This window comes from Leucoraja erinacea, chromosome 8 (assembly GCF_028641065.1).
Source record: "Leucoraja erinacea ecotype New England chromosome 8, Leri_hhj_1, whole genome shotgun sequence".
In the NCBI taxonomy this organism is placed as follows: domain Eukaryota; kingdom Metazoa; phylum Chordata; class Chondrichthyes; order Rajiformes; family Rajidae; genus Leucoraja; species Leucoraja erinaceus.
The window spans coordinates 52,281,511-52,305,842 of record NC_073384.1 but is presented as its reverse complement, the minus strand read 5'-3'; the positions used below and the strand labels follow the sequence as shown (position 1 = coordinate 52,305,842).

At 41.4% G+C, this 24,332-nt stretch overlaps 1 protein-coding gene across 1 annotated transcript in view; it reads left to right on the top strand.

The window, feature by feature from the left end:
• The window catches only part of kcnh1a (potassium voltage-gated channel, subfamily H (eag-related), member 1a), a 201,243-nt gene that overhangs the window by 14,488 nt on the left and 162,423 nt on the right, over positions 1-24,332 (top strand). Inside the window, exons 2-5 of the mRNA XM_055639701.1 lie at positions 11,181-11,304; positions 13,151-13,257; positions 14,526-14,654; positions 17,204-17,322. Of these exons, the coding sequence (XP_055495676.1) occupies positions 11,181-11,304; positions 13,151-13,257; positions 14,526-14,654; positions 17,204-17,322 (479 nt within the window). The remainder of the gene's footprint in view (positions 1-11,180; positions 11,305-13,150; positions 13,258-14,525; positions 14,655-17,203; positions 17,323-24,332) is intronic.

The window sequence follows — 24,332 nt, the reverse complement described above, 5'->3', positions numbered from 1 at the left end:
TGCAATGGAAGGCATTTAAAGACTGCATGGATGAACTACAACAATTTTTCATCCCAGTTTGGCAAAATAATAAATCAGGGAAGGTAGTGCATCCGTGGATAACAAGGGAAATCAGGGATAGTATCAAAACAAAAGATGAAGCATACAAATTAGCCAGAAAAAGCAGCCTACCAGGGGACTGGGAGAAATGCAGAGTCCAGTAGAGGAGGACAAAGGGCTTAATTAGGAAAGGGAAAATAGATTTTGAAAAAAAAGTGGCAGGAAACATAAAAACTGAAATGCAAATGTTTTTATAGATATATGAAGAGAAAAAGATTAGTTAAAACAAATGTAGGTCCCTTGCAGTCAGAAACAGGTGAATTGATCATGGGGAACAAGGACATGGCAGACCAATTGAATAACTACTTAGGTTCCATCTTCACTAAGGAAGACAAAAACGAAAACCAGTGGATGTGTTGTATCTGGACTTTCAGATGGCTTTCGACAAGGTCCCACAAGAGATTAGTATGCAAACTTAAAGCACACGGTATTGGGGGTTCGGTATTGATGTGGATAGAGAACTGGCTGGCAGACAAGAGGCAAAGAGTAGGAGCAAACGGGTCCTTTTCAGAATGGCAGGCAGTGACTAGTGGGGTACCGCAAGGCTCAGTGCTGGGACCCCAGCTATTTACAATATATAGTAATGATTTGGACGACGGAATTGAATGCAACATCTCCAAGTTTGCAGATGACATGAAGCTGGGGGGCAGTGGTAGCTGTGAGGTGGATGCTCGGAGGCTGAAAATTGACGGATAAGTTGGGTGAGTGGGCAAATGCATGGCTTATGCAGTATAATGTGGATAAATGTGAGGTTATCCACTTTGGTGGCAAGAACAGGAAAGTAGACTATTATCTGAATGGTGGCCGATTAGGAAAAGGGAAGATGCAACGAGACCTGGGTGTCATGGTACACCAGTCATTGAAAGTAGGCATGCAGGTGCAGCAGGCAGTGAAGAAAACGAATGGAATGGTATAGCATTCATAGCAAAAGGATTTGAGTATAGGGGCAGGGAGGTTCTACTGCAGTTGTAGAGGGCCTTGGTGAGACTACACCTGGAGTATTGTGTACAGTTTTGGTCTCCTAATCTGAGGAAATACATTCTTGCCATAGAGGGAGTACAGAGAAGGTTCACCAGACTGTTTCCTGGGTTGGCAGGACTTTCATATGAAGAAAGATTGGATAGACTCGCTTGTACTCACTAGAATTTAGAAGATTGAGGTGGGATCTTATAGAAACTTACAAAATTCTTAAGGGGTTGGACAGGCTAGATGCAGGAAGATTGTTCCCGATGTTGGGGAAGTCCAGAACAAGGGGTCACAGTTTAAGGATAAGGGGGGAGTCTTCTAGGACCAAGATGAGTAAAAAATGTTCACACAGAGAGTGGTGAATCTGTGGAATTCTCTGCCACAGAAGGTAGTTGAGGCCAGTTCATTGGCTATATTTAAGAGGGAGTTAGATGTGGCCCTTGTGGCTGAAGGGATCAGGGGGTATGGAGAGAAGGTGGGTACAGGATACTGAGTTGGATGATCAGCCATGATAATATGGAATGGCGGTGCAGGCTCGAAGGGCTGAATAGCCTACTCCTGCACCTATTTTCTATGTGTCTATGATATTGAATGCTGAGTCCCATGTGAATTATTGATATTGCATGATTTTGGGAAGTAATAATGGATTAAGAATTTTGTTTGGAGCTCACGGTAGCCCATTACTATATTGATACACCTCCTTCCACCCTGCATCCTGTAAGAATTCCAATCCATTTACTGGCACCATTATTATCTATGCTGATGGCAAAACATTTCACATCACTGCTTCTAAGGTGACTTCCTTGTTTCTTAACTGTGGATTTGGCTCTGTTGTCATTGGTGTGAGTTTTGACTGTGTGTCACTAATTCATGCATTCTACAATCCCTTTCCTCCCAGATAGATCTGGTATTGTCTTCCCCTTGCATTTTTCAGTGTACTAGACTGATACAGTACCTTCCTCTTTTTAACCTAATATAGGAAGTTTTTGTCTCCAATATTTCCTGTTTTTATTTCTGATTTTCAGTGTCTGCTTTTTTGTTGCATGTCAACTTCTTGATTTCTATATTTAACTATGCCTTGGAAATAATGGAAGTTGTTTGGTATTATTAATGATGAGTACTGATATTGTAATTATTTTTGCCAAATCAAGGTACTCCAGTTATCTGTTGCAAATGCCAAACTATTATTGCTAATTATATATGATATTGGCATGCTCCTCGTGGAGTATCACTTTCCACCTACTCCCAGAAATTAGCTCTAGAATCTAGTTATTTTTTTGCCAGTTTACTGCCCATTCAACTTTTTTCTCTCACTCTCCAATCCCTAGCCGTACTCAAAAGTGCACCCTGTGCTACCACATTAAAGTCCGTTCGAAAATCTATTATCCATGTCTGCATTTCCCATGCATATTCTCCCCCCTTTCACAAAGAATTCTATCGCATCAGTCAAGCATGATTGAGTTTTTAGGATGTGAATTGAGTCTTTTTATATTTTCTGTCCAATGTTGAGCTAAATGCTTTGTGGTTCCCAGGTTTTATTCTACCCCTTTTTGTTTATATTGAAATAACATTAGCAGTCTGACAGTACTTGGGTAGTTTTCTCTATTTTATGGATCTTTAAATGCATTTGTCATCCCTGCTCTACTTTCCTTTAGAATGCACATGGTTTTAAATGTTACCCTTTCACCCATCTATAGTTCATATTATTTGTCAATTATTTTCTCTTTACCAGTTTATTCACTAAAAACGGAGGCAAAATTATTGTTCAGTACACTATCAATTGCTGTAGTGTCATTTGATTGAACATTGCTCTTTTTTTGGGGCCTTATCCTCACTTAAATGTGTTCTTTTGTTATTCATCTATGTTGAATATAGTAAACCCTTTTTTTAAATGGGGCCCATTTTGGTTCCAGTGGATGTTGCTGACCACATCGCCTCCTCGCCTGCGGCTTCCCACGCTACCTCCGGCTCGCAAAGTGCGCCAGTATGCACTTATTTACCCACCATAAGATCCAGGTGACATGGCTGTTGTTGTAGCTCACGTTGGGAGATCATGCTGTAGTTGTATAAGACGTTGGCGAGACTGCATTTAGAGTATGGTGTTCAGTTCTGGGCATCATCTTATAGGAAAGATATTGTCAAGCTTGAAAGGGTTCAGAGAGGATTTACGAGGATGTTGCCAGGACTAGAGAGTTTGATCTATCGGGAAAGGTTGAGTAGACTGGGTCTCTATTCCTTGGAGCGCAGGAGGATGATGGGTGATCTTGTTTATAATATCATGAGAGGAATAAATTGGGTAGATGCACAGAATCTCTTGCCCAAAGTGGGGAAAGGGAGGACCAGAGGACATCGGTTCCAGGTGAAGGAGAAAAGATTTAATAGGAATCTGAGGGATAACTTTTTCACACAAAGGGTCGTGGGTGTATGGAACAAGCTGCCAGAGGATGCGGTTGAGGCTGGTACTATCCCATCGTTTAAGACACAGTTGGACAGGGACATGGATAGGACAGGTTTGGAGGGATATGGACCAAATGCAGGCAGGTGGAACTAGTGTAGCTGGGACATGTTGGCTGGTGTGGGCAAATTGGGCCGAAGGGCCTGTTTCCACACTGTATCACTCTATGATTCTATGTTCCTGAGGATTCACTTGAAATTCTACAGATATGCTATAGAAAGTATTCTGAAGGGATGCATTTCAGCTGGTGTGGCAGCTGCTTTGCACTTGACCATCGAAACCTACAGAGAGTGGTGAACACAGGCCAGTCCCTGACAGGTGTGTTACTTTCTTCCATCCAGTTCATTTTAATGGTGCATGGTGTCAGGAAGCTGGTATGTATCGTCAGAAAGCCTTTCAATTTGGCTATTCTCTGTTCCCTCTTTTACCTTAGGGGGGAAGATACAGGAGTTTGAAAGCTCATACATCCAGACACAAAAATAGCTGCTTTCCCACTGCTATCTGACTGCTGAACAAATCACTTATTTCACACTCCATTCCTGGAAGTGCTGCCATGTACCCTTATTCGTAACTCTACTTCATTTGGTTATTCCATTATTGTTCCTTAATATTCTTCTACAACACTTGGATTTTGCACCATTCTGTTTTGTAATCATTGTATTTATTGGTGTATTTATAATTATTATATGCAAGCTACTTAATCCGTGAGCATTATGGGAACAAAGAATTTCATTGCACCTTGGTGAAAATGACATGACATTAATCTAACCTAATCCAATCTAATCATAAATATCGTAAATAACTGTGACTTCAATACAGTTCCTTGAAGGCACCATTAAGTTGCATGTTGTTGATTGAGTACCCTCCTATTATCCCTATTTTCAGTTGTGCTGCTCAGTTGATTTCCTTGGCTAGGTCAATAATTTTCCTTCAAATGCAGGTGATGTAAATAAATCTGGCACTTTCTTATAAAGGACATTAACAGATTGGAATTTGAAGACCTTGTAAATAACATCACAGATTTCCCCTGTCATCTCAGTGAATTATCATTAAGATTAGTCAGGCATGAACTACCTTTACGAATCCAATTCTATAAGTCATTTCATTTAGCTGGAGTATACCCACCCTTCCCCTCAGTCTCTTCCTGTGACTCTACTTTCCACATGTGGTTTTGAGGGATTAATTCATCTGGATGAATGATTTCTGTGGGTGTCATGCAAAGAGGAATGGGAAATGGTTGAAAAGGATTCAATAATTTAGAAGAAATTTATCAGTAAAAAAATGCTGTTACTTAAAAGTATCATAAAACCAACTAGAAATTAATGAAATACATAAAATTAAAGCAAAAAAGAAAAATATAATCCACTAAAAAGACCTACATTTTGAATCAAGGTTGGGTCCTCGTTTGCATGAGTAGGTTGCTCTGGGCATTTAGCCATGACTAACATAAAGCTGAGTGCTCTGGGTGTGTCTCTTGGTGAACCTGCTGATGGAGTTTCAGCTCATCTCTGACTTCTCCATCTCAATGTGGAAACAGGGAGGTTAGAGGTAAGCAAACCGACAAGTAACATGTTTCTGACAGTTTTCTTGGAACTGCTGGTTAGAGGTAAGTATGATTTGTCTCTCTGCTACTCGATCTCTGTATGTTTCCTCTGTTCTTCTGAAACATTTCCTCAGACTTGTCTGTCATAATTTTCACCGTATATCTTTCTTCCTAACGTACTCGTGTTAATATTCTGCACAGCTCTCTTATAGTAGCAATGTTACAAAATTTTGAGATTTAAAAAATCAAGTCTGTAATTTATCCCACCAGATAAAGCATAAAAAGAAGTTTAATTTGGCACCTAATTCACTTTCATATCTCAAGTATTTAAAGTTATGGCCATTTTCATACTCGGAAATTAGCATCTTGTTCCCTATTGATTTTCTATGGACATAACAAAAAAGCTGTGATCGTGGACAGTCAAAAGCACATAACCTTCTTAAAAATTAAGAGAACTGAATGAAATTTTCAGTTATCATAGATTAAACCATTCTGAAACAAATATAAAATAATCTTACTCGGATGACCTGAAATTAAAGCATATAATTAGTTAGTTACCCACTTGTAGCTAATTTCAAACTTCAATTACTAGATCTAAACATCTATCCATTTCTTAATAAATGATTAACATTTTTAAATAGCCTAAGTGTCCAAATAATATTCACAAATAATTCACAATAAAACATGATTTTAAAATCTCATTTATATTAATTTATAGGCCAAATGGAAGGAATTTAGTGTTCAATTGCTGTGAATTAAAGTCCATTTTAAATCAGCTTTCTAGTGGGATCCTGGGAACGCGTTGGTTTAGAACGTTCACATTGCGGTAGATTTGTGCCTCAAATGCCCAGAAAAATACTGCGGGATATAATGGGCCCAAAATTAGCTACTCGCAATACACTTTGTATAAAGTGATCTTAAGAAGCCCTTTTTAATGTAAAAATATACTGCTACCCTTCAGATTTCTGCTCTATAGGGTGATTTCACGAAAGGTCGCTGGAGCGTAGATCCGCACCCACGTGACCGAAAATCTCAACTGGAGTACATGCTATACATCCGGTACATGTTAGTGAATGGGAAAACATGCACTTTCCCACCCGTTAAAAACATCGAAAACGGCCAGTTTTTGAGCTGCAATTTACTGTGCCAGTCGGGGTGACCCTGAGGCACAGCTACCTAGATGTACAGTCCAAAAAGAAGATAGAAACTAAGGTAAATTAAAGTGGGAGCTGAAGGTGCAAATCCAGCGGAAGTGAACAGCGGACATTTGCCGTGGAGATTTAAAGGTCCAAAATATCGGGAATTATCGCGTTTCCTCGCTGAATTTCATCAAAAGTAAGGCATTATTGACTGAATGTTTTCCCATTCACTAACATGTACCGGATGTATAGCATGTACTCCAGTTGAGATTTTCGGTCACGTGGGTGCGGATCTACGCTCCAGTGACCTTTCGTGAAATCGCCCTATAGACCCAGCTGGTTGCGAGCCGTCGGGGGTTTAGAGGTTAATTTTTAAACTACTATAGCACTTAGGAAAAACTCGTAAAACTAATAATAGCTCATGTGAGGGAACCTACCAGCGAATTTTCGTTAATAGGCTGAACAAACACGATTTGAACAGCCTAGAGAAAATCGCGTTTTAAACCCGCCCCCCTCTAAACGGCGTCAAAATCGAGCACACGGGCTGGGGCAGATTTTCAGCGACGCTTCAGGTACGCTTTGCAACATACCTACTTATAGTATTTTAAGAATTATCTTTTTATACCTACAATTTTTGATATTGTAGCTCTTTAACAATGTCCAGATTATTTATATTAGTCAAGATACAACTTGTATTTAGGACTTAATGCATTATCCTTTTTTTAGAAACTGATTAGAAATTAATGTGCTTTAATGTGAACTATACAGGTGCACAACCTTTTATCCGAAAGCCTTGGGACCAGACACTTTTCGTAATTCAGAATTTTTCGGCTTTCGGAATGGAAGATTTTTAGCGTAGATTTTAACGGCTGGCTCAGTGGTAGAGTGCTTGGCTCGTATCCGCAAGGTCGCGAGTTTGCGCCTCGATCCCGGCAGTTACTCGATCGCGAGTTTGAGTCTTCAATGTAGTTTTTCTTGCAGAATAGGAGAGAATAGGGAGGGTTAGGCTGGGATCATTCTCTGCGAGATCATCTTAGTGTGGGAGACAAGTGTAGGAGAGGTGTACTGACTGTGTGGGCAGAACTTTGGAAGTGATTGCCCACCATTCTCAAAAGCCGCTGTGTCTCCCTGTCCCTCCAACTCCAGAGGAATCCGCTCACCGATGCGCCGCTACGGCGACAAGTGGCAGTTCGCCCACAGCCAGAGCTGCGGCCCCTCATCCGCAACCCGAGTTGGTGGGGGGCTGGGCTAGAGTTGTTGCGGAGTCTCTGGGATCTCCGTGCTTGCAGTGGGCCTGGGGGTCGGTTCCCGATGAAATCAGCTCGGGCTGTGGGCGAACTGCCACTTGTCGCTGTAGCGGCGCATCGGGGAGCGGCTTCTGGTGGGCCTGACGTCTCTCAGCTCCTGTCCAGGGGGGTGGCCGGAGACGTCAGGACCAACAGGAACCCGCTCCCCGATTCGCCGCTACAGCGACAAGTGGCGGTTCGCCCACAGCCCGAGCTGCGCCCCCTCAACCGCAACCCGGGTTCCTCTGGAGTTGGAGCGGGGCTGGGCTAGAGTTGCTGCTGGCTGTGAGTCTCTGGGATCTCCGTGCTTGCAGTCGGTGTCCCGTTGGTCCTGACGTCTCCGGTCACCCCTCTGGACTGGAGCTGAGACTGGGAACTGTACCGCCCTTGCCCCCTCCCTCTGCAACTGCAAACAACCCCACAGTTCCCAGTCTCAGCTCCTGTACAGGGGGTGGCCGGAGACGTCACAGCCCGAGCTGCGCCCCCTCATCCGCAACCTCAAGACCAAGACGCACCTTGCACACCATCAGCTTCGGTCCCTACGGAGAGCGTGTTCCTCTGGAATTGGAACGGGGCTGGGCTGCTGCTGGCTGTGGGTCTCTGGGATCTCCGTGCTTGCAGTGGGCCTGGGGGCCGGTGTCCCGTTGGTCCTGACGTCTCCGGTGATTGGCACTAGCTCCGACGTGAAGACAGTGCAAAGCCCCCGCGCCGGTGCAATGGGCGGGGAGCTGGAGAGGGGAGGGAAGGGGTCACACACATGGCCGGGAAGCAGAGGGGTGTAGGTGGGGTGAAACTTAAGGGAGCGACAATTTGCTGCTGCCTGCCCGCTGAGTTAAAAAGTTCTCATGCAAGACTCACGATACACTGTGTATCGTGAGTCTACCGTGGGAACTTTTTAACTGAGCGGGCAGGCAGCAGCAGATTGTCAATTATTAACCCTCCCGCGCAATATACACTCACCTTCTCTTTTATGAATGGGGATTTAGTTCCCCTTTCTTCGAGGACCGACCGGAGGTTCCGCTGTCACCTCTGCGGGCCGCCCTCGGTGAACGTTTTCAAGGACCTTTCTTCAAGGACTGAAAAAATGTCGCTATTCGGAGGTTTTCGTTATTTGGAACTTCGGATGAAAGGTTGTGCACCTGTACTAGGAAATCAAGCACCTGGTCTTGACATTTGAAGTATTTGACTGCCAGACTTATTTAAATATGTTTTTTTTTTTTTTTTATTTTTAATTTTTGTTAGAAGCAGTGTAAAGTAGTATAGACCGCGGCATATGACAAAATACATTTAATGTACATCTTCTATTTTAAATTTAACAAGAGCGAAATAGAACGAGAGAGAAAGAACAAAAAAGAGAGAAAGTGAAAGAAATAGTGATGTGTAAACCCCTAGACTGGCGACCGGAAGGTAGCCGGTTCGAATCCCGCTTGGAGTGCATACTGTCGTTGTGTCCTTGGGGCAAGACACTTAATTTACAAGATTTACAAGACAAGATTCAATTTAATTGTCATTTGGACCCCTTGAGGTCCAAACGAAATGCCGTTTCTGCAGCCATACATTACAAACAAATAGACCCAAGACACAACATAATTTACATAAACATCCATCACATCGCTGTGATGGAAGGCCAAAAAAAACGTATCTCTCCACTGCACTCTCCCCCCCCCCCCCCCCCCCCCCCCCCCCCCCCCCAGAGTCAAAGTCAAAGCCCCCCGGCTGGCGATGGCGATTGTCCCGCGGCCATTAAAGCCACGCCGGGTGGTGCAAGGTCGCACACCGGGTTCTTGATGTTGGAGCCCCCGGCGGGCGCTCGCAGAGTCCCGCGACCATTCCAAGCCGCGGGGGGCGGTGATGTCAGGCCCCGCTCCAGGAGCTCTTAAACCCCGCAACTCGGGCGGGAGAAGTCGCCGTTGCAGGAGCCCTGAAAAGCGGTCTCCCTCCAGTGACCCGCGGGCTCCCGGTGCCGCCGTCCGCCAGACCCGCAGTTGCAGCCTCCGAATCTACGGAGGTCGGGCCGTAGCAGCAGCAGCGCTCCACCACCGCTCCACCCGCTCCGGACTCGGCCAGCTCCGCGACGGTGAGGTGAGTCGTCGGCACCAGAGTCCCCGGTCTTCTCCTGTTGGAGGCCGCTCCTCGTTGCAGCCCCAACGACAACGGAGACCCGACAGAAAAGGTCGGGTCTCCCGTGCAGGGAGAGATTTAAAAGTTACCCCCCCCCCCCTCCCACCCCCCACCCCCCCCCCCCCCACACACACACCCCCAACAAAAAACAACAAACTACTACATAGAAACATAGTCAAAAAAAATAAAAAAACGCGGACGGGCTGCAGAGGCCGCTGCTGACGAGAGTCGCGCCGCCTACCGGATAGGCAAGAGATACCATAGCACCTTTGCCTGTGTGTAAAATGTAATGTAATTATGTGAAGCACTTTGGGGTCAATGCAAGTTGACTAAAAATGTGCTATATAAATAAGATTATTATTATTATTATTATTATTATTAGACTACCAGATAGTGCAGTCCAGGAGTGAATGAGTAAAAGCCTATAGAAGAGTAAGAAGACAAAAACCCAAAATAATAAATAAAAATAAAAAAAGAGACCCTTGTGTGTTGATATGCCTGCTTCATTTCTCACCACACCCATCACCCTGTTCATGAATCAGTTTAATTCCAGAGTTGTGTTGCACTATGCTATACTTGTAATGAATCAATAAAAGGAGACCATATCTTTACAAATTGCTCTGATTTTCCTGCTAGGCAGAGTCTCATATCTTCAAGATGTAGCATCACAGACTTACTTGTGATCCACATTTTGAGGGTTGGAGTAGATGCATTTTCCCAAAATTTAAGTATAAGTCTTTTTGCCTTTATCAAGCCGTAGTTGAGGAAACGTCTTTGAAATATTGATAGCTCAGAGCAGGCACCTGTTGTTCCAAAAATAATCAATTCTGTATTGGGGTCCAGTTTTGTTTCTAATAACTTTGAGAAAATTTCAAAGATTTCTTTCCAAAATTTATGGAGTTTTATGCAAGAGGCGAAAGAGTGTGTTATAGTTTCTTCTTGGGATAAACATTTGTCGCAGATGGGATATGCATTTGGGAAAATTTTGTTCAGTTTAGTTTTTGAGTAATATAGTCAATGTAGTATTTTAAATTCAATTAGAATATGTCTTACATTAATCGAACAGTTATGTACATATAGCAGATATTTTTCCCATCTGGCTTTGGGAATTTTTAAACTTAATTCCTGTTCCCACTCTCTTCTAATTACATCTGACGATGGAATTTCTATATTTAGAATGATATTGTACAAGTATGATATTAAAAATATTTGATCCTGCGTTTCTATTCATACCTTCATCTAATATATCTGGTAGCAGAGTTTGATATTTGTGGGTATATGTTTTCAAGTAATCTTGAATTTGAAGATATCTAAAATATTGATTACCTTTCAGATTGTATTTGCATTGTAATTTCTGAAATGATAAAAGGTTTCCCATTTCATACAAATCTCCAACCTTTTTAATTCCTAGTCTTTCCCAGTGGATAAACATTTTATCTATAATAGATGGTTTGAACGACGGATTAGTAGCTTAAATATGTTGATAGAAGACATGACACAACATAATGTTGAAGAACTGTGACATCCTGTCAACATGAGATTTAAAAAAAATCTATTTTATTTTTCTACAGACACAAATTTTGTACTTGGGAATGCCCAGATAGTGGACTGGCCTATTGTGTATAGCAATGATGGATTCTGCAAACTATCAGGATATCATCGAGCAGAAGTTATGCAAAAGAGCAGTACTTGCAGGTATTAAAACACGTGATGACATTTTGATTTTATTCTCAAAGTAAAATGTACTTCTATGCATCATACAGAACAATTTGATTTTTCAGAACAAATCTTACATCAATATTTACTTGCAACTTTGCATCAGTATTTTATTGCAATTTGTGAGTAACCATTGACTTATTTGAATTTGGGCAGTAATATGTTTTGCTTATATGTTCACCATTGACCTGCATTGATAGTAAATAGTGAACACACAAGCAAATTCAAAGCAAATAACACCTGACACATTACAGCTTGAGCAGTAGGTAAAAGAGCTGTGGGCAAACATTTAATCTCATCAGGAATACATTCTGGCATATGTCATCTTTGGATAGCTGTCCATTGTCTCATCGCCTCCTCCCTCTCCTCCCTCTCCTCCCTCACCCCCGTTCTCTCTCCCATCTCTCTTTCATCTCTCTTTTAACATTGTTTCCCCTTCTCCCCCTCTCTCTCTTTATTCCCAGCTCTCTCACTTTCTCTCCCCCACCCCACCCCTCATTTCCCAATTTTGTGAGAGCCTCCTTGCCCATAGCATCATTGGATCACCTGACCATTTCTCCTATACACTAGCTCCTCTTCCCGCCTTGTTTTCAACACTTTCACACGTTAACCAGTTTTCCCTAAAATGGATGTGCCATCCGTGCTCATTAGCATTCTAGATGTAGACACAGGACGGGGTTTCTTATTAAGTTTGCTTGAAACTAGACTCTCCTCTGTATTATTTGGTTTCCTGGGAGTCCAAAGATCATTTTGGTCAAGGGTCCCGGAGCAGAATACGGTGGAATGATTTGTTCATAATATTCATTTAAATATGGCCAGTATAGATCCAACATCCCAGCTATTTTATATTTAAGCAATCTATTGAGGACCTTTCCCAACAGGCTGAAAATACAGTCAAACAGTAGGAAAAGAAAATTCACAAATGATCATATTTGTAAAGTAGATAAAGTAATCCTTTTCACATAATATAGTTAACAATATATAAATATCTAAAGTGGAGATTACACAACATTCTCACAGTCAATAACTTGAGGGAGAGGAACTAACTCCTAAACTTACCCATCTACGAAATTTGACATGTTCCCTATGACTTATCAATTTCTACAGATGCACTATAGAAAGTATCCTACCCACATCCATTACAGCTTGGTGTGGCAACTGCTCATCCTATGAAACTACAAAGTCATGGATGCAGCCCATCCTATCACATATTACAGTTCCCCCATGCCCCCCATCCATCGGCTCCATCTATACCATGATGCCTTGGGAAAACAGCCAACATAAAGGACTGCTCACACCCTGATCATTTTCTCTTCTCCCCTCTCCCATTGGAAGAAACAATAGCTTGAAAGTATTACCATCAGATTTAAGAGGAGCTTTTCCTCTGTTATTGGACTCTCGAATAGATCTCTAATGTGCTATGGATGTATTCCCCATCTTCCAATCTATCTTGTTGTAGCAGTCACACTTCTTTTCAATCTGCACTTTCTCTGTAGCTATAATTTGTAGCTATAAAACTATATGTTGCACCCTGTTTCCTTTCTCTTTTGCACTACAGGTTGTACCAATGTGTGGTATGATTTGCCTGGGATTGTACAAAGATTTTCACTGTAAATCGAGACATGGGACAATAATAAACCCATACCAGTACAAAATTACATGGTTTTAATATTAGCACTGGGGAAAAAAAGAAGAATTTAGAACGCTGAAACTTGGAAGTGTGAAGTGTGAAATTGAATATAATGGTACATTTTACTGCCGCTCATTTGAAGCAATGAAATGAAGATTTCACACCAATAATTCTAATTAAAACTTTGATTAATAGCTTCATGTTCGGGGAGTTAACAGAGAAAGAAACAACTGACAAAGTACAACAGACATTTGAAAACTATGATATCAACTCATTTGAAATCCTCATGTATAAAAAAAACAGTAAGTAGAATTATTTTATTCAGAATTTATTTGAAATTACATTAGAAAATTATAACAGATTTAGTTTTAATGGAAATCCAGATAATACATGTAAGCATAATTAACAAATAGGTATTTAATTTGGTTTATACAAAATAATTATTTTCCATTCAAGTGTACCGGCAAGGCAATTATGACATATTTGGCATTCTTCTTAAAAATGCAAGATACTTTCACCGTGATTAAACATATATCAAATATTTTATGCAAGAAATACCAATTTTTGACCACAATATTAATCAATTATTATTTTTAACAGAATAATTATGTGTTTGTGAGAAATGTGTTCAGCTTTTAAAGAATAAATAAATGCTGTAAAACGAACGTAAAAAATATTGAAAACGACAACACCAAAAGTGGAAAGGTTATCCATCGACATAATTTCTTCACTAAATGATGTTTTGATCCATTGCTGGAATTCATGTTTCCCTTTGATAAATTTACTTTGTTTGTTGACCGTGTTTGCTTCTTGTTCAAAAACGAAAGAAAAAGCTTTGTATTTCTTTTTCAACCCGATGTTTTTTTTTTGTTCCTCGAATTCACATTTAATTAAACTTGCTAATGTAGACCGAGACTCAGCAGGGTCTGCATGGATTTTCTGTAGTACTACTAAAAATAGTTCATGATGGAAATTAAATCTGTTTGTCTTAATGTACAGGCACAGGTAGCCAATGCCTGCTTCCACCTGTATAGTTCAAACATGGGTATAACACTTCTCTTTTAGTCTTCTTCTTGCGAATGAAACATAAACCAAAGGAATAGTTAGATCTCAAGCTGGATGTTGAGCAGCCAGGTTGTTGTCTCTGCATCAATGTCTGCCAGGCCCTGAGCTCCATTTGGTGGGTGGTGGAGCGGGCACCCAGAGATGACATGGTTGGCTGTCTGTTGTTCTGCTCCGCATTCACAGGCTGGGCTCTGGCAGAGCCCCCATCTCCACAAGCTGGCATTCAAACGCCCAACTCCAGTATGAAGTCCGTTGAGCTTCACTCGTGTTCCTCTGGGGAGGTCAGGCCCTGAACAGCTTTTATCTGGTGAACAGATGGAATTACACTTTTAGTGGATTTACACTTTTATTTACTAGAATTAATTCTACATTTTCTTTGATAGGATCTAATTCGATTTATGTTCTCTTATTAAATATTGCATAAACATTAAGTACTAAATACTATTTAGCACAAAATGAAAAAAATATGCTTGATTTGTTAAATATTTGTTTGTTCTTGCAATAGGAACGCCAGTTTGGTTCTTTGTGAAGATTGCTCCTATTCGGAATGAGCAAGATAAGGTGGTTTTATTTCTTTGCACCTTCAGTGATATCACAGCTTTCAAACAACCTATTGAAGATGATTCATCCAAAGGTAAATGCTTTGACATTTTAACTTTTGGATCCTAAACTGCATTCCTTTTGAGGCAATTAACATTCAACCAGATGACAAAAGTAATATTAAAGAACATTAAAAAATTATGTTATATCATAATAATCACGATCTTGAACTGAAAATGTTCAAACCCTCTAATTCAAGCAGCATCTGTGGAAATATAAACAGTCAACAGTAAATCTGCAACCCGTAGTCAGAATAGGGTAAGAGAATTAAAGTGTTATATATGAATGCGCGAAGTATAAGAAGTAAAAGTGGATGAGCTTGAGGCAAGGTTAGAAATTGGTAAGCATGAATTTGTGGGAATTACAGAGACATGGCTGTAAGAGGATCAGAGCTCGAAACTGAAAATTTAGGGGTATACATCATATCGAAAAGACACAGGTGGGCAGAGGGGGTTGGGTAGCTCTGTTGGTAAGGAATGAAATTCAGTCCCTTGCGCAGGGTGACATGGAATCAGAAGATGTAGAGTCAATGTGGATAGAACTGAAAATTGTATGGGTAAAAAGACCCTAATGGGAGTTATCTACAGGCCCCCAAATAGTAGCCTGGATATAGGGTGCCAGTTGCATCAGGAGTTAAAATTGGCATGTAGTAAAGGTACTGCTACGGTTGTTATGGGACAACTAAAAAGGCAATACAGGGACAAAGATGAGGTATGAAGGTAAGCTAGCCAAGAATATAAAGGAGGATAGTAAAAGGTTCTTTAGGTATGTGAAGAGTAAAAAATTAGTTAAGAAAAATGTGGGTCCCTTGAAGACAGAAACAGGTGAATTTATTATGGGGAACAAAGAAATGGCAGATGGGTTGAACAGGGACTTAGGTTCTGTCTTCCTTGGTGAAGACAGAACCTATCTCCCAGATGTACTAGTGGACAGAGTGTAGGGTCATGGAGGAACTGAAGGAAATTCACATTAGTCAGGAAATGGTGTTGGGTAGACTGATGGGACTGAAGGTATATATATATATATTCTCTCTCGCTCTCTCTCTCTCTCTCTCTCGCTCTCTCGCTCTCTCTCTCTCTCCCCTCCATGCAAGAACTGTTTGAGTAGGATAAGAAAAACAATGGGTCAACTATTCCTCCACATTACAAGTTGTTTAATATGCTGCTAACTCATCTTTAAGCTATTACAAGTCTTCATATCACTGATCTTCCCTTTGTTCTTCCCAAACTCCTACTGGAAACTAACTTGCATCTCTCTTTTTCCCAGTTGTGACAAAGGGTTGCAGACCTGAAACATTAAGTGCATCAAATTGTTTTTTTGTGCTACCTCTCCCCTAATGTGCCTCTAAGCTATCTCATAATTTGGTTGGAATGATGGCAAAATCATCGTCATTCACCATTATTAGAATATGATGCTCATTACTTTTGCCATCTTATCCATTGTTAAACAGAGATGTCCACTGAACCAACCTTCCATTCTGAAAGGCATCTTTATCATGTGTTTTGCCAATGCAGCTTGTGTAAAGGATATCAGGTGAAACACTAATACAAAATAATCTTATTTTGTAAAGTTTTGATAAAGCTTGTAATCCATCTCAAGCTATATGCTTATCTGAGTTTTTAGTTTAAATGATTAAAAAGTTAGTTAAAAATAAAACATTTTCTGTTAGTTTTTTTGTGAACATTTTTCAACTGTTCACCTACCCATCCAGCTGAATGCCAGAACTTTGCTTGATGCCACAAATCCCCATTAGAGATCATTTATTATACTGTGTCATGCTTGACACGTGTCAGCAACCACTCTGTTCTGACTCCAGGGCCACTTTAACCTAATGATTTCAGGATCTCAATTCTCTGGTCATCCCACACCTAGAGTGTGGAACAATATCAGTCAGACCTCCACTAGGCAACACATCCCCGGGCCTCATCCTTTGCACCACCTTGATGGCCTTTGGCAGTTCATGTGACATTTAAAAGCAGTTGAAACTGGTGGAAATATTGTTTTTATTGAATTAATTTCAAATCATAAATGATTATGAATTAACTATAACATAAACATAAAATAATATAAATAAAAGTAATGCACAAAACCTAGCAGGTCACACTTCTTAAAAGCAGTTCGATCACCCTTTCTGAATAAATGGAGCCCTGCAATTATATCAGCTTTGGCGATGAGGAGCGAGTTACAAGCTTCTTGGCTCAGTAAGTTTCATAATGACCTGGGCTTGCCACTGAGCAAGAGGTCAGATATAGACATCTGCACACGTTGCAATGAACTAGTGAGCGTTTGCTCATAGTTTAGGTGTCAGTGCAGCCTGGCCCAGTGATTTAGCTATGATTAGAAAAAAAATAATTCTTCCTTTAAATGAGCATGATGAAAGAATGTTTTGAAAATACAGGATGTTAAGAATAACTCATGATGGAAATTAAATCTGTATGTTCCATTGTACATGAGAATAGAAAAGGTTGGCTTTATTATGATCTGGACAAATTTATACTATTTTTTTCTTATTCCATATTTTCTTGTACTTTTATATTAGTTGGTATATGGCATAATTTCTGAAACTGTTTTATGTATTTGCAGGCTGGGGTAAATTTGCTCGCCTGACAAGAGCACTCACGAGCAGCAGAGGTGTCTTGCAGCAACTTGCTCCAACTGTGCATAAAGGAGAAAGTGTACACAAGCATTCACGGCTGGCTGAGGTGAGACATAACCTGGTTGTGAAATTAAGTCAAATGGGTTAGTCTTTTCACATATCATACAAGTGGTAAAATAAAAATTTGCTTTATGGTATATGTTTAGAACCGCAGGATGTTTTATGTGCTTTATAGTGAATTAAAATTTACAATCAATTACAGAACATTTTCCTAGCAATTCCATTGCAGATTACAACCAGATATTAATAAATACACAGGAGACTGCAGATGCTGAAATCTGGAGCAACAAAAAGCATGCTGAACAAACTCAGCTGGTTGAGCAGCATCTGAGGGTGAAGGAATTGTCAACAATTTAGGTTGAAAGCCTGCATCAGTGCAGATCTACGCACTGAGTTCCTCCAGCAGATTGTTTGTTATGACAAATATTAATTACATGAGTATGGAGGGTAAATTCCAAATGGTTGTACTGCACTGTTTCGAATGTGTTCAGGGAAGCAATCACAAGCCTCGATGAATATACAGACACCGTGACATCGTATGTCAGCTTTTGCGAGGACAATTGCATTCCCACTAGTACCCGGATCAGGTTCAACAACGACAAGTCCTGGTTTCCAGCAGAACTCAAGACAGCTCCACCATTCTAAAGATGAGGCCTACAGGAGCGGGGATGCAGACCTCTACAGGCAGGCCAAGTACAAGCTGAGAAGAGGAATCAGAGCGGCCAAAGAAAGGTACTCTGAGAAGTTGAGGAGCAAGTTCTCAGCTAATGACTCTTCTTCAGTGTGGAAGGTCTTGCAAGAAATCACTATGCTACAAGAGGAAAACTTGGTCCTTGGACAATTATCAGCTGACCAAAGACCTGAATGAGTTCTACTCCAAACACCACCACACCCACCTACAGCCAGACTCCAGTCTGCAAAGACTGGGCGCTCCTCCACTACCCACCCTTCCTTGCTGCCCAACATCAGTCTGGCCACTTCTCCATCACTAACAGAAATTGAGGAGGTGGAAAAGCTATTCTGGAGACCAAAAAGCCAGAAATCTCCAGGATCCGACAATGTTTCCCCCTCTATCCTCAAGCTCTGTGTCGAACAACTGGCACCAGTCTACACAGTCATTTTCAATCTGTTCCTGCAAACCTGCACTGTCCCTGCCTGCTTCAAAGTCTCCACTATTGTTCCTGTACCCCAAAATGTTCCTGTACCTCAAGAAATTCTTGTTTTCAATTCAATGAAATGGAAAGCAATTGATTACAAAAAGACAAGTGTCCCAGAATTAAACATGGTAATACTATCTACTGTGGCTAAAAGAATAAGGCATGTTAATATAAACTAAATGGCACAGTCCTATGGACTGTAAGAACAGAGGGCCCTGATATATACATGCATCAATCTCTGAAAGCAACAGGGATTTTGACTAAGTGGTTAATAAAGGATTTTGTACTCACAATGTATATTTACGAGTTGAAGGATTCCTTAATAATAACTTGGTTGTGAAATTAAGTCAAATGGGTTTGTCTATTCACATATAATACAAGTAGTAGAAGAAGAATTTGGCTATTAAAGAATCCTTCAACTCAAATAGACAGTTTAAGTACAATAGGAGAGGTTAAGACACTGTACAAAACACTGATTATGGCAATGTATTCAGAAAAGATTTATTAGAATGGTTCCAGGGATAAGGGATTAAAGATTAAACTGTGGAAAGTGGTTCTCCTTGGCATAAAGAAGTTGAGAGGAGGAAGTCCAGAAGATCATGGCTGATTTAGACAGGGTAACCAAAGGAAACCTGTTTCTATCTCAAAGACCAGGAGCACGTGTTTAAAGCTTTGGGAAAAAGACATAAGGGAATCTGAGAAATAAAAATGTTTACTCAGAATAGTTAGGATCTGGATCACCATCTCCAAGATGATGGAAGTAGGATCAAACCGCGTCTTCAAAAGGGAATTGGATACACACGAAACAGAATAGATTTTTAGGGATGTGGTGAAAGATTAGGAAAAGACAGGGTTGCTCCAATGAGGCAAGAATTTGATGGGCCAAAGACACTTGTCCTGGCCAATAATAACTATGATTCTGAATTGAGGATGTGATATTGATGAGGAACCTAGTCAATAACAGCAAATTCAGTAGACAGGACATGCAGGAGCACGGCAGGGAGCAAGGACAGACAGTTAGATTATATTGCATTGATCTCGGTGCAAGAGGCCTAACTGGTAGGAAGATGAACTCAAGAAATGGATAAGTGCGTTGGACAGGGGTATTATAGCCAATCTGGAAATCTGGCTAAGGGAGAGAGGACTGACAGCTTAATCTTCTAAGGTACATGTGCTGTTTTCCTTAATCAAGAAAGCAACTTCCCCTCCTCTTATACCTATACCTCTAAGAAAAACATCACGGCAGTAGTCAAAGATGACATTACTGACAGATAGTCCAATGAGGATATGTGGACGGAGCTGAGACATAACAAGAGGAGAATCGCCATGTTGGGATTGTTCTGTAGGCCCCCAAATAGTCAACGGGAATGAATGGAACACGTGCTAGGAGATTGCAGACATCTGAGAGACTGATAGGGTCATTATAGGGGATTTAATTTTCCCCAATAGATACTGGGATTGCCATGATACCAAGGGCTTCGATGGAATGGAATTTATTATGTATGTTCAGGAAAGTTTCCTTGGGTAATATGTAGAGGACTCTACAAACAAGAGGGCAAAGCTTGACCTACTCTTAGGAAATAGGACAAGTGACTGAAATGTCATTGGGCAAATATTATGGAATCAGTGACCACATTTATTTTTGCTTTAAAATAGTTATGGAAAAGGACTGGGTTGATCCACAAGTTAATGTTCTAAACTTATAAAACTGCAACATGAGAATTAATAATAAGAGTTCATGAGTCGAATATTCAGTGCCAAGTTTGATGACGGCAATCATATCATACACTTTTTATAAACCATTCTGCTCCTGTTGTTCCTTTCAGGAAACTATGCATTTGGACCCCAAGATCTCTTTACATATCAATACTTTTAAGGGTGCTGCCATTAACAGTATACTTTCCCTTTACATCTAATCTCCCAAAGTGCAACACCTCACTCTTACTCTGGAAGAAACCACATCTGCCTTTTCTTTGTCTATAAGTGGAACTGATCTATATTTTGCTGTATTAATTGACCACCTCTGTCATTGTCCGCAACTACATTAATTTTTGTGCCATTGGCAAATTTACTAACCAAGCCATCTACATTGTTTTTGTCCAAGTGTGGTCCATCCACTAGTTGGACTATCTACATATGGATTCAAGAAACCCTCTTGAATACCCCAAACAAATTTTGCACTGTGCACTATGAAAGTCGCAGTCAGCTACATACTATTACTAAAACTCTCATCTTGACCACTTCCGGTCTGCGTTGTAATTAAATTTACACAAAAACGACCCCCCCATAGCGCTACGATGTTTTGTCACCTTACTCACCATTCTCCTCTGCTGCAAGTCAAATAAGTTTTGTTCCGATCGGTGAAATATTAGGAAAGTTTTTGGTCTGTTATTCGCTAGGACGGCGACGCCCCTTCCGGCACCCACTATCAATCACCCGCCACGAGAATAAAGCTGAAGGAGCGCAGTGAGCAAAGTGCGAGCGGGTTCTGTGTTCTGTGTACTGTGTACTGTGAGCGGGGGCCCACACCACCCCCTCCCACATACACACTTCCCCTTTCCTCCACAGCCCACTCCCTCACAGCCCCCTCCCCACAGCCCGCTCCCCCACACCCTTCCTCCCTCTACCCCCCCCCCCTCCCCCCCCCGCCCTACCCCCTCTCCCTCCCCTATACCCCCCCCCCTATATCCCTCCCTCAATCTCCCCTCCCCTACAACCCCCCCATCCCTGCAACCCCCCCTTCCCTCACCCGCCCCCCCCCCTACACCCCCCCTCCCTCACCCGCCCCCCCCACCCTACACCCTCCCTCCCCTACATCCCCCACCCACCCCCTTCCCTCACCCGCCCCCTCTCCCACACTACCCCACCACACACACCCCTCCCCTTACCTCACAAGCCCCCCCCCCTACCACCCCCCCACCCCCACCACACAACCCCCCCCCCCCCACCCCCCCCCCCCCCCCACCCCCCCCCCCCCCCTCCCCCCTCCCCCCCCACCCCACCCCCCCCCCCCCCCCCCCCCCCCCCCCCCCCCACCCCCAGGCCTCCCGTGTGACTGGGACCTATGGGTCCCACTTAGTCTACTAACTTTTAAAGGTAAAGTCACCCAGACAACCACCCTGTTGCTTTTGCAACTTTCTGTAATTTGTCTACATATCTGTTTCTCTATCACATCTGAAACATTAAAACCGTGAAATGTTGAGCTGTGTCCTGTCTCTCACAACCAAGTCTCTGCAAATTGCTGCAACATCATATTCCCATGTGGTGATCCAAGCACAAAGTTAATCTGCTTTACCCATAGTACTCCTTGCATTGAAATAAACACGGTTTGGCCTATGTCTCCCCATATTCATTGATCTGTCCTTTCCTGACCTTCCTTTTAGACTTGTCACATTCTCTACCTTCGCATCAGTCTCTCAACTTGCTGACCTGCTGCTCTGATTCCTACCCCTCTGCCACTCTAGTTTAAACCCCTTAAGTAGCACTCGCAAACGCTCCTATATTGCAAAGTATAAGCACAATTGTACCTGAGTCTTGCATTGTAAATTCCAGGAGAACTGAAATGGAAGTCATCTATCCAGACATAAAGATGATGAATAATTATGCGTAGAATGTTGTAGCATGTTAATCACTGATCACGTAATTGTACAGTGTTCATTACATACAGGATGTAGCCTAATATATATAAAACTATCTTAAGAAAAAATGTGATTAACACTGGTTGCTATTATACACTTATCCTGTGATTTTAGTTATTTTTTGATTTACTGACATGATTGTTAGGTGATGCTAATAATTGGTTTCCATGGTAAAATTCCCGCTGGGATTACAGAATTGCCATCACTTCAAACATTAATGCTTTGAAGTCCCTATCATGAAGCTGAGGTTAGCATTTACCTGGTTTCTGAACAGAATATGCACATACCTTTGTCATCAGGATGAGCAACAATGCACACAATTTTTGTAGTGAAAGGATTTTTTTCTCTTTAGAATTTGTAACTTGAAAATCGCTGCTATCAAGAATGATTTAAATTTAATACATGTTGTCATCTTTACATATTTAACTTAGTATGGAAACAGGCCCTTTGACCTGCCACATCTATACTGACCATCTTGCCTTTCAATACTGAACCCACTTGCCTGCAATAGTTCCATATTCTTTATCCCTTGCCCATTCAAGTACCTATTTAGACGTATCTGCCTCCACCTCCTCCTCAAGGCAGCTCATTCCAGATGTAGCTACTCTTTGTGTGAAAAATGTACACTTCAGATCCCCTTTAAACCTCCTCCCTTTCACCTTAAACCTATTGCCTCTTGTGGGAATCATGGGAAACAGGCACAGGCTACCTATCTATACCTCATACTTTTATTTACCTCAATTGAGTTACCTCTCAGCCTCCTTAGCTCATGGGAAAACATATCTCTATATATAGGTCAAGCTCTCCGATCTAGGCAACATACCTGCAATCCTTCTCAGCATCTCCCTAGCTTAATCACATCTTTCCTATCATGTGGCGACCAGAACTGCAGGCAATCCTCCAAATGTGACCTAATTTTGTACAACCATAAACATAATATCACAACTCCTGTCATCAGTGCCTCATGCAGTGAAGGCAAGTGCGTCATGTGCTTTCTTCATGTCAGTCTACCCATATTGCCACTTTCAGGGCAAAATGTACATATTCCAAAGTCTCCCTGTTCAATAACAAGCCCCAGAGAAATGCCATTCACAGTGTATGTTCTGCTCCTGTTCAACCTCCCCAAAATTCCCCAAACTTTGCTCTTTTCTGAAACAAATTCTATATGCTACTCCTTGTCCACTTTCCCAGTTGATCAATATTCTCTCGTAAACCTTAAACTACCTTTCTCACTGACCATTATACCGCAATTTTGGTGCCATTGACAAACTTACTAGTCGTGCAAATCCCATTCTCTTCCAAATGATTATATATGACAAACAATAGAATACCCAGTACCGATATTGCTGACCTTTATTGATTTAGTTGTGGAGACCTCAGTGAGTGTCTTGCTGAAATGCTTTGCTTCCAGAGCATTTGAAATTAATGAAACGTATAAGAAGTTAAATATTTGTCTTTTCATGTGTCTTGCATGGGAGCTAGATCATCCTCTATTGTAAGGCTGGGAGTGGTAAAGTAATGGTTAGTGAGATCACAAATATGATGTATGAAAGATTGTGCATTATGTGCTTTATAAGAGATATTCCAATCCATTACATATTTTAGGAAACATATCCTATTAAATCATTACAGAAAATATTGGAAACACTAAGCTGGTCAGGCAACATCAGAGGAGAGAGAGAATTTATATTTCAGGTAGGTGACCTTTCATCAGAACTTCACATGAATTCTGATGAAAGGTCGCCGATTTGAAACATCGGCTTCTTTCTTCATAAATGCTACTCGAGCTGCTGAGGATTTCGAGCATCTGGCCTTTTAAGATTTCTGGCATTGCAATATTTAATTTTTAGAATACCATTAAACAGGTTTACCTTTGCCAATTTTTAAGGACAATTCTAATTCATTTCCAAGATCGGTTTCAAAGGTCTTTTATTGTCACATGTACCAATTAAGATATGCAAATTGCCATACAGCCATACGAAAAAAAAGCAACAAGACACACAACTACATAAAAGTTAACATAAACATCCACCACAGCGGATTCCCCACATTCCTCACTGATGGAAGGCAAAAAGGTCCAGTGTACATGACTTATTACATATACCCTGTCACCTCAAAGCTAATATTATGTGCACAATGAGACATGTAAGACCATCTTGTTGTCTTAAAGCTTGGCCTTGAACAGTTTGGTAAAACATGATGTTCTGCGCAGGCAACAAGGTGCATGTTGTGCACCTTGTTGTATCTCCTGACTTATGGTT